This window comes from Lontra canadensis, unplaced genomic scaffold (assembly GCF_010015895.1).
Source record: "Lontra canadensis isolate GAN:19392208 unplaced genomic scaffold, GSC_riverotter_1.0 scaffold206, whole genome shotgun sequence".
Lineage (NCBI taxonomy): Eukaryota > Metazoa > Chordata > Mammalia > Carnivora > Mustelidae > Lontra > Lontra canadensis.
The window spans coordinates 1566035-1576572 of NW_022631200.1; the positions used below are offsets into that span (position 1 = coordinate 1566035).

The following is a 10538-nucleotide window of genomic DNA, read 5'->3' on the forward strand; positions in this document are numbered from 1 at the left end:
AGTTTCACCTGAGGCCGTGGAAGAGCGCCCGCCCGATGTGGGAACCGGAGGCCTGGGGCTCCTCTGGAGGGTGGCCGGCACCCCGGGGGGCCAGAGCAGGTGCGGGAGTGGGGGGCGGGGGACCCAGCCCCAGGGGCTGGTGGAAATCCTGAGGGAGGCAGAGAAGGGAGGCCGGAACTCCAGGGTCCAGAGGGCAAAAGGGGGAGGGATTTCGATTCCTGGTAGTTTTGAGGGAGAGGGGAACCAGGGGATGGGGCTCCTGAGTCCTGGGGAGGATTCTGGAGGTGCAGACTCCAGTCTCAAAGGAGGGGGCCAAGTTCAAAAACTGAGTAAGCTTTAAAAAGAAGCTGAAGAGTGGGCTTCTCAGTCCTGAGATAGTAGGGGCCTAGAGGGCCCACATTTGGGTGCTTGTGGGGCATGAGGCCCAGACTCCCGGGTCTGAGGAAGGAAGGGCTGGGGGCCTGGACTCCAGGGTCTGAGGGAGGAGGTGCTGGGGTTCTGGACGATTGGTCTGAGGGAGGAGGGAGTGGAAGCTGGGACTCCTGCGCCCTCCCAGCCCCTGCTGTCCTGCCCCAGGCCCATCCCTCTCTTCTGTGCTGAATGAGCTCCCCAGTGCCGCTACCCTTCGGTACCGAGGCCCTGGGGTTCTGCCATGGGGGGCATCGGAGGAGGAGGAAGAAGATGGAGACAGGAATATCCAGGCCATCGCAGAAGCCACCCAAAAGGAGCTGGAGGAGCCCCTCCCCTCCCGGGAACTGCCTTGGCCCCTGCAGGCCCGCCGGGCACACAGGTGAGTCTCCTGTCCCACCTCCCAGCCAGGTGAGGGCTGTCCTCGGGCTTGCTGGCACTGTGTCTCCTCACTGGGTCGTCCGACTCTCCCTGCTTCTCTTGGCATCTTTCGCCCATGCCCATGTCTCTGCTTCTCCGACTCCAAGGAGTCCAGTCTCCCTGACGCTGGGACTCTTCCCTCGGCCGAGTTCACGGTCTCGGTCTCTGCTCAGGCTCTTTCTCCCTGGGCCTGAAATCTGCTCTTCGTGTTTCCTTCTCTACAGTAAGTCGGTCTCTGCCTCCGGACTCATCCTTTCCCTCCCCGGTCTGCACGATTCGCTGGGCTGGGGGACAATGAACGTGCTGGCGGCTAGGTCAACACTGACAGGTGCCCCCCGCTATCCCAAACACAGTGTCCTAGCAAACCTTTCATAAACCTGCTCAGCATAGAGCAGAGTCCTGTGTGTCTTTCCTGAAAACAAAGAAGGCACTGGAACTTCGGGCAAGTGGGGGATACCTGTGGGGTACCATGTGTTCCCAGAAACAGCAGAACCTAAGAAGCAGGTGCGAAGCCCTTCTGAGAATGGGGTCGTGTGTCTGGAAATTGTTCTCCGAACCCCATCGTTCTGGGGGTTTAGGGTGGTTTTGTCACACAGCCATGCTTGCTGAAATCTTTGGCCACTAGTGACGGGATGCACCACCCAGCCCTGCTTCTCTCCCTGCAGCTGCGGGAGAGGTTCCCCTAGCAACCAGCCCCCACTCTAAGTCGGGGTCCAAAAACACCTCACTTATTTTACAAAAGACCCATTTATCGCATCACTTAGGGCATCCCAAGGGTTTGCCAGGGCCAGGGACAGAAACCAGATATATATTTATAAATCACAGGGTCACACCTTCCTTTTTTCTTTCCCTTTTTACTTTTCCTTTATGACGTTTGCCTACAGAAAAGTGTACGAGGCATTGTGTATACACTGAGAGTGTTCCCATGGTGAGCTCCCAGGCAGACTCCACGGAGGGCAAGAGACACCTCCGTGGGACCCAGAGGCACCCCACGTACCCCGTATCACCCCCTTTCTCCCCACGGTGTCCCCTCCCAGACTTCTAGGACGAGCTCTCGCTTTTCTGTGGCGCCTTGCCACCGGCGAGTGCGTCCCTACAGGGCGGGCTGCGCGCTTGCCCGGAGCTCTGCTCGGGGATCCCTGCGGTCTGAGTACCCTGCCGGGCTTCTGTGCCTCTTCCTGTTGGCCCGGAGTATCCCCAGTCACCGATATGCTGCCGTTGACTTCCTGGTCCCGCTCTTGTCTTGTTGCTCCGTTTGGGTGGTATCCAGCTGGGGCTGCTGGGCCCTTCCTATTCTGCTTTGAATCTGTTTCGCTACCAGGCAGAGCCATGCCAAGGACCAGGGGGCTCAGAGATCGGGTTCGAGAGGCGAGCAGTGGGCCCTGTGGCTTCGGCGGTCCAAGGAGAAGATGAAGGCGGGCCTGCATACCTTGCAACCCTGGGCGTGGACACTGAAGAGAATCGGGGGTGCAGTGGGGTTGAGGCTGGTGTCTTGGGGCGGGTCCCACTCCCGGGACTGAGGGAGGAGGGGCTGGGGTCCTGGACTCCCAGGTCTGAGGGAGGAGGGGCTGGGCTCCTGGACTCTGGGTCTGAAGGAGAAAGAGCTGGGGGTCTGGACTCCTGGGTGTGGAGGAGGAGGGGGCTGGGGTCTGGACTCCCGGGTCTGAGGGAGGAGGGTCTGGGGGCCTGGATGCCCCAGTCTGAGGAAGGAGGCCCCAGACTCCAGACTCAGAAAGGAGCCCCAGGCCTCTCTGGCTCCCCCTGCAGGCCAGTTTGGCGCAGGCACGGAGTCCTACTTCTCCCTGCTGCGTTTCCTGCTGCTTCTCAACCTGCTGGCGTCCATACTTAAGGCCTGCATGACGTTGCTTCCCACCTGGCTGGAAGGGACTCCCCCGGGTCCCCCAAGCCGTAACGCCTCCTCACCCTGCGGCTTCTACGACCCCAATCCCCAAGGCCTGGTCGCCTTCCCCACCCATCTCTTCAACCTGCTCTCAGGAGAGGTGCGTCCCTGGGAGAGTCCCTCTGAGCCTCAGGGCCCCCCAGTTCTGATCGCCCAACTGCATGGTGCACTTTCCCTTTGCAGGGTTTTCTAGAATGGTCTCCTCTCTTCTATGGGTTCTACCCACCCCGCCCACACCTGGCAGTCACCTACCTGTGCTCTGTCTTTGTCATTGGCCTCCTGGACCTGCTGCTCATCCTCCATCGGTCAGTAACACCGGCCCCCCGGGACCTCAGGGAGCTGGGGAGAGACTAGTGCTGGGAGAAGACCCCCTCCCCAAGGATCCAGAGTCTTGCTCTGTGATCCCTTTCTCTCAGTTGGACTTGAAATCACACTTAAAAATGCTTCATACATGCTAAAGACCAGGGACAACGATGGGCTATTTCTCCTTCCTGGGGCTTAGGGGTTAGGAGGGGAAGGTAAGATAGTACCCGAGCAAAGTGACCACCTCTTTTCTGGAGGGGCGAGTGCTCTATGGGAAGCAAACTGGGGTGGTTTGTTCATTCCAACAAGAAATACGTTTTGAGCCCCTACTATGTGCCGGCCAGTGTTCTAGACAGTGGGCAAAACAGGACAAGAAACAAACCTGACTGAGTCCTGCCTCAGGGGAGCTGACAGTCTACGAGCTGGAGACAGGTGATAAGCAGCCATCCATACATGAGTCAGTGACGGGGCGTGTTAGCAGGTGATCAGGGCTCTGGACGCAGCAGGTGAGGCGGGCTGCTGTCTTATTAGGTGCCCAGGGCCGCCTCATTGAGACAAGACCTCTAAACAAAGCCGTTGAGAGGGAGAGGGATCGGTCAAGTAAATACCCGGGCAGAGAGCATCGCAGGCAGAGGGCACAGCCAGAGCAAGCAGGAGCAGGGTGGTGTGCTGGAGGGCACCCTGGGCAGCCGGTGGGCCCAGGGCAGAGGGGGTGGGGGGAGCCAGTGGAGATGCACCTGCTGTCTGTAAAGGATTTGGAGGCTTTTGGAGGGAGATGGGACTCCCTGCAGGTCCTTGAGCAGAAGATCACCCTGATATGATTTAGGTTTTATAAAGGATTCTTCCTTTCTGGCTCTGTGGAAGAGAGAGGGAGGGAGGGAGAAGGAGAAGCAAGAAGGGAAGAAGGGAGGGAAGGGGGTAAGGGATGGACAAGCCCGTGGCAGGTGGAATCATTACAAGGTATTGCAATCCAGGCAGGAGACGGTGGCGGCTTGGAGCAGGGTGGTGGCAGTGGCTGATTTTGGATTTTTCTTCTTTAAAAAAAAAAAAATTGAATTTCTACTCCCCCCTCCCAGCTTTCTTGAGATACAATGGACAGAAATAATATTGTGTTAGCTTAAGGCGTACAAAGTGTTGAACTGATACATTTATATATTGTAACATGATTGCCTCCATCTCTAGCCAGCTTTGGGAGACAGGGCACATCAGGTCGTTTCCGTATCTTGGCTACCCCCATATCTTGAATGTGGGGGTACAGATGTCTCTTTGAGATCCTCTTTTCATTAACCTTGGATACATACCCAGAAGTGGGATTGCTGGGCGATACGGCAGCTCTATTTTTAATTATTTTTTTGGGGGGAGGGAGACCTCCATACTGTTTTCCACAGGGACGCACCAGTTTACGTTCCCAGCAATGCACGAGGGTTCCCTGCTCTCCACATCCTCACCAACATGTCTTGTCTTCTTGATGAGAGCCATCCCGACAGGTGGGAGGGGATCGCTCATTGGGGTTTGATGGGCACGTCCCTGCTGACCAGTGATGATGAACACTTATTCAAGCACCCGTTGACCTTCTAGATGTTTGCAGAAAAATGTCTAGTCAGTTTCTCGGCCCCTTGAAAAATTGTTTTTTGCTGTTGGATATTGTCTGTGTTCTTTCTCAATGTTTTTTTCTATTAACCCCACTGTCAGGACTGGCAAAGATTTTCTGCTATTCCCCAGGCGCATTCGTATTCACTCTGTGCATTGTTTCCCTTGCTGCACAGCGGATCTGATGCGTGGGGTCGCCCCGCTTGCCCCTGTCTGCTTTTGTTGCTTGCGCTCTCGGTGTCCTGTCCAAAAGATCGCCCCCAAGGCAGAGGTCAAGGAGGTCTTCCCTCATTTCTGTTTCTAGGACTTTTTTCAGCTTTAGGTCTTACGTCGAGGTGTTTAATCCGTCCCAAGTTATTTTTTGTGAGTGGTGTAAGCGGAAGCGCAGTTTCATTCTTCTGCGTGTGGCTGCCCAGTTTCCTCAGCATTGTTGAAGGCTGTCCTCCCCTCCCACTGAGTGTGTGGGCTCCCTGTCAAATATTAGTTGTCTGTGTATGTTTTTTTTTCATTTAAAAAGTATCTCACATATCCAGAAAAATGCAGAAACCCAAGAACAGAGGTTGGTATGTGACCATCCATATCAAGAAATAATACCTGACCAGCCTCCAGAAGGCCCCTCAAGACCTCAGGTTGCCACATTTCCCCCTGAATTCCCCCCACCCCATCCTTTCTGTTCACACCATGGACCGCTTCTGTCTGTTCTGTCCTTCGTATAAAAGGGAGACTCTGGATATATGCTGAGTAGCACCCAGAGGGTTCCCTACTGCTTGGAGGTGGGGCACGGAGAGGGTGGGAAGTGAGGACCCACCGGTGTTGAGCCTGCGCACCTGGAAGGGCAGCGTTGCGGCCGCCGTGAAGGGGAGAGCTGTAGAGAGAGCCTCGTCGGCGGGGAGTGTGGCTTTGGCGGGTTGATTCCGAAGTGGCCTTTGGACAAACCAAGGGACTGGTGAGTAGGCAGTCGCACACATGGGTTCTGAAGACGGGTCCGGACTGGAGGCACAGATCTGGGACACACTAGCATTCGAGCAAGACTGGGAGTTCCTCCAGGGGCGGGACTGTGGTCAAGAAGGAAACCAAGGACTTAGAAAAAGTGGAGTGTCTCCTGATGCCAGGCCTGGGACATCAGATGGAGGTCCCCCTACCTGGGTACACCTCACCGCCCAGGAGCAGAGATGAACGGAGAGAGATATAGAAAGCAACTTTTATGTTAAAAAGCAAGTCAGTGATGTCCGTTCGGGAGCAGTACTATATAGAAAATCAACGGGAGGATATGAGTGAACGCAGCTGTGTTCCAATAAAACTTTATTTACAAAATCTAATGCTGTAGTTTGCTACCCCCTGGGGTAGAGAAAGCGTGCGGACCCTCATTAAATGGAGCAGTCAGTGAAGGACTGAAGAGGTGACCCGTAGGTGGAGACCAGAAAGAGAAGGAACCAGCCAGGTGAGCAACTAAGACCTGGGCATTCCAGGCAGCAGGAACTACACGTGCAAAGGCCCTGTGGTGAGAAGAGGTTTGGAGTGTTCTGAGCTATGAAAGGCCAGGAGGAGGAGAAGGTGCAGGGACAGGATTTGAGTTTCAGGAAGTAGGTGGGGTCAAGATCAGGTGCGTGCTGGCTGGCTGTGCTATGAAGGAGCCTAACTTTCAAGGACAAGGAGAAGCTGTGAAATAGGTTTTAAAGGGCAGGACCGTCTAATCTGAATAAAAAGAAGGTTCCACTGGCGCAGAAACAGAATAGATTCAAGAGGGCACAGGTGGAATCAAAGACCAGGGATCAGGCATCTGTAATTGTCCACTCGGGAGAGGCCGGGGGCTTGCACCCGGGCGTTGAGCCTCTTGGCCCATTTTTCTCCGTGTTTTCCCCTCTCTCTGCTTCTCTGTCCCCTCCCTGGGTCTTTGCCCCACCCCTTGGAGATCTCCCCTCCTTTCTCTGGGCCTTCCTCCTCCACCCCCTTCTCTAGACTTCTCTGACCCCTCTCTCTAGACCTCTTGCCTTCGTTTTACTGTCCCCCTTTCTCTGAATCCTACCCCCTTTGGGCTCTCAGTCTCCCTTCTAAATGTGTCTCTCCCCAAGGTCTTTGTTTTTCTCAGTCTGGGTCCCTGTGCGCCTTTCTCTGGAGCTCTGTCGCTATCCGCTGGGTGTCTGTCTTCCCGAGTCGGCCCCTGAATCTCTCTCTCTCTTGGTCTCTGACTCTTTCTCTGCTAGGTGGCAGCTCACCCAACGCCCAAGGTCCTCGGGTTCATTTCCCTGTGAGTCCCATGAGAGGGGTGCCCCCACACCCCTGCGAAGGGCTGACCCTCCACACCCCGTCTCCTGGCTCTCCCCTCCCTTAGCTCCGTGTCAGGACTCAAACAGACGCTGTTGGCCGAGTCAGGGGCTCTGACCAGCTTCAGCCACCGGGTGTTCACCGCCTGGGACTTCGGCCTCTGTGGGGATGCGCACGTGCGGCTGCGCCAGCGCAGCATCCTCTACGAGTTGCAGGTGCGCTTAGGGATGGGGTGTGCAAGTAGGTAGGGAGAGGGGGCGGGGCCAAGAACGTGGGCGGGGCCCCGAGAGGGGGTGGGGCTCAGAAACGCCGGGTGGAGCTTTCTTCTAAGGAGGCGGGCCTTGGGACATAAGACGGCAATAGGGATACCTGATGATGACAAAGGGTCTAGGAAAAAGCGAGCGGCGGCGGGGGTGCGGTTGAGGGGGAAGGGGCGGGGCCGGACGCTCCTCCATACAGGCGAAGAGATAGGCATGGTCAGAAGGAGCTTGATAGAACTGGAATTCCGTACAGGGCATGCGTGCTGGGCGGGGCCTCAGGGGGGCAGGATACGGAGCACAGGTCCAGGCCTCAGGGGGCGGGGCCTGCGATGGGCGTGGCCTCAGGGGGCGGTGCGTGGGAGGACAGGATGTGGAGCGCTAGCTCAGCCTTCAGGGGACGGGGCTTAGGGATACTGGCTGGGGCCTTGAGGGGGCGGGGTGTGGAGTGCTGGGGCGTGGCCTGTGGTGTGGGGTGCTGGAGGGGGGCTGTGGAGGGGCGGGGCCGGGAGATCTAAATTGTCCCCTAGAGGACCAAGGAGGCACTGGGACAAGGATTGTAGAACTCCCTAGAGGGGTGTTGCTGTATCGGTTCAGGTTGACAGAAGGCCTCTGTAGGGCCTGGGGGAATTGAGCCCAAATGGACATCTTTCCTGGCCTCAGGTGGAGCTGGAGGAAGCTGTGGTGCAGCGCCAGGCTGCAGTGCGGACCCTGGGCCAGCAAGCCCGGGTGTGGTCTGTGCGCATCCTGATCAATCTGCTGGTGATTGCACTCCTGGCAGCAGCCTTCTATGGAGTCTACTGGGCTACAGGGGCCACTGTGGATCTGCAGGTGTGGAGGGTCCTGGGGGAGAAGGGTCCTGGGGTTCCAGCACTTACATTTCCTAGGTTAAAAGGGACTGAAGTCTATAATTCCTGGGATTTTAGGAAGAGGGATGGGGTGTACGTTTGGACCTTGGACTTTGGGATGCTGGAGGAAGAGGCTGGGGGAAGATATTCAGCAAGGTTCTGAAGGACCAGAACCCTAGGGTCTCTTTGCTTGGTCCCTCTCTCCCAGGAGATGTCCCTTGTCCAGGAGATGCCACTGCTCAAGCTAGGGGTGGATTACCTTCCATCCATCTTCATCTCTGGGGTCAACTTCTTGCTGCCACCTGTGTTCAAGCTCATTGCCCCACTGGAGGGCTACACCAGGAGCCGCCAGATTGTTTTTATCCTGCTCAGGTTCTAGCCTTTGGGGGTGTGCTGGGGATGATGGCAGGGCTGGCCTGAAGGACACTGGCTCTAGTACATAAGGCACGGAAATCCCCAGAATTCTGGGTCCAGTGAGATCTGGATTCAAATCCTGATTCTTGTTCACAGAGCTTGGGTTTCTTCATCTGTGAAGTGGGGAGAACCGTGTGTTCCACACTCTTGCGGGCAGCGGGTTTCGGGTGAGCACTGGTCAGTGCTGATTCCTTTCCCCTTCCCCTTGCCAGGACCGTGTTTCTCCGCCTGGCCTCCCTGCTAGTTCTGCTCTTCTCTCTCTGGAATCAGATCACTTGCCAGGGCAAGGCTGAGGCTGAAGAGTGCAAAACCTGTGGCTACAATTACAAGGAACTACCGGTGAGAAGGAGAGGGGCCTCGAATCCTGGGTCTCTGAGGGTCCAGACTCCAGGTTTGAGAGGAAGGAGGAGTTTAAGGTGCTAGAACACCCTCCCACTGAGGACAAGGGTACAGATGGTAAAAACAAAAACAAAAAAATTGAGCCCCCGCCCCAGAGAAAGGATTGTTAGGATCTCACACGCTTGTGATTTGGAGACCTGGATGCTTGCGCCTCCGGGTGCCAGGGTCCCGAGGTCTTCTTGACCCATGACTTCCTTCCTCAGTGCTGGGAGACTCGGCTGGGGCAGGAGATGTACAAACTCCTGCTCTTTGATCTGCTGACTGGCCTGGCTGTCCTGCTGCTCGTCCAGTTTCCTCGGAAGTGCGAGCCCCGCCCCTCACAGTGCCCCATCCCCCTTACCAGCCCCGCCTCTGCTCCGTCTCTCCGCCCTATGTCCGCAGACCCCTCCCCTCCATTACCTAGTTACTTCCCTCTGCCCCCGCCCCTACCTCCAGCCCTCTGGGGTCGACCTCTGGACACACCCACTCCAGGACTTTGAAAGCTCCACGCCTATTCGATATCTTGACTTCCGATTGGTGGGCGGGACGGTGGAGGCGGGGCAGTGCGGGCCACCAGGCCTCTGACTCGGCCCCGCCCCGCCCCCAGACTGCTCTGTGGCCTCTGTCCCGGGACGCTGGGTCGTGTGGTGGGAACCCAGGAGTTCCAGGTGCCCGACGAGGTGCTCGGGCTCATCTACGCGCAGACGGTGGTCTGGGTAGGGAGTTTTTTCTGCCCTTTACTACCTCTGCTCAACACGGCCAAGTTCCTGCTACTTTTCTATTTGAAGAAGGTGAGGAGTGTGGCGGATTCCTGGGTCCCGGAGGAGGATGGAAGCAACGGTCCCCAACTACTAGATCCCCAACTATTAGAGGAGGGGTCTGGAGGACAGACTCCTAGATGTGGGAGGAGGAGTTTAGGGCGTCTTAACTTGTCCGTCCAAGGGAAGAGGGGACCCAGACTCCCGCTCTGATGGCAGCAAAGGACTAGAGCCTTGTGGTTCCTGACTGACTCCTGGGTGACGAAAAAGGACAGGCTAGGACTCACAGTCCTGTGTCTCCTCGCGACAGCTCACCCTTTTCTCCACCTGCTCCCCGGCCTCCCGCACTTTTCGGGCTTCCACAGTGAATTTCTTTTTCCCCTTGGTCCTTCTCCTGGGTCTGGCCATCTCCGCCGTGCCCGTGCTTTACAGCCTTTTCCTGTAAGTGTGAGAGGCGCCTGCCCCCGCCCCCTCCACCCTTATCCAGGATTCGGAATCGCCGCCATCCTTGAACACTGCCTGTCTCTGCGCTCCTCAGGATCCCACCTTCCAAGCTGTGCGGTCCATTCCGAGGGCAGTCGTCCATCTGGGCCCACATCCCTGAGTCTATTTACACCCTGCCGCAGACCGTCCAGGACTTTCTCTTTTTCCTGGGGACCCAGGCTTTTGCTGTGCCCCTTCTGTTAATCTCCAAGTGAGGGAGCCCAGACTCCTGGGTTTGAGTTTGTGTGCCCTGGGGGCCCCACTACCTGTTTCCAAGGGAGGAGGGGGCTGGGTCCTGGACTCCTGGGTCTGAGGGAGGAGGAGGCTGGGGTCTGGACTCCTGGGTCTGAGGGAGGAGGGGACTGGGAACCTGGACTCCTGGGTCTGTGGGAGGAGGGAGCTGGGGGGCCTGGACTCCTGGGTCTGTGGGAGGAGGGAGCTGGGGGTTCCACACTCCTGGGTCTGATGGAGGAGGGAGCTGGGGGGTGCAGACTCCTGGGTCTGAGGGAGGAGG

The 10538-nt window shown here is 57.1% G+C and overlaps 1 protein-coding gene across 1 annotated transcript in view; it reads left to right on the forward strand.

The window, feature by feature from the left end:
• The first annotated feature begins 35 nt into the window (after positions 1-35).
• Positions 36-10538, forward strand: part of TMC4 (transmembrane channel like 4) — an 11174-nt gene continuing 671 nt past the window's right edge. Inside the window, exons 1-13 of the mRNA XM_032848619.1 lie at positions 36-99; positions 577-790; positions 2150-2295; positions 2596-2828; positions 2912-3033; positions 6954-7101; positions 7807-7974; positions 8200-8363; positions 8618-8744; positions 9008-9105; positions 9391-9574; positions 9852-9982; positions 10080-10235. Of these exons, the coding sequence (XP_032704510.1) occupies positions 36-99; positions 577-790; positions 2150-2295; positions 2596-2828; positions 2912-3033; positions 6954-7101; positions 7807-7974; positions 8200-8363; positions 8618-8744; positions 9008-9105; positions 9391-9574; positions 9852-9982; positions 10080-10235 (1955 nt within the window). The remainder of the gene's footprint in view (positions 100-576; positions 791-2149; positions 2296-2595; positions 2829-2911; positions 3034-6953; positions 7102-7806; positions 7975-8199; positions 8364-8617; positions 8745-9007; positions 9106-9390; positions 9575-9851; positions 9983-10079; positions 10236-10538) is intronic.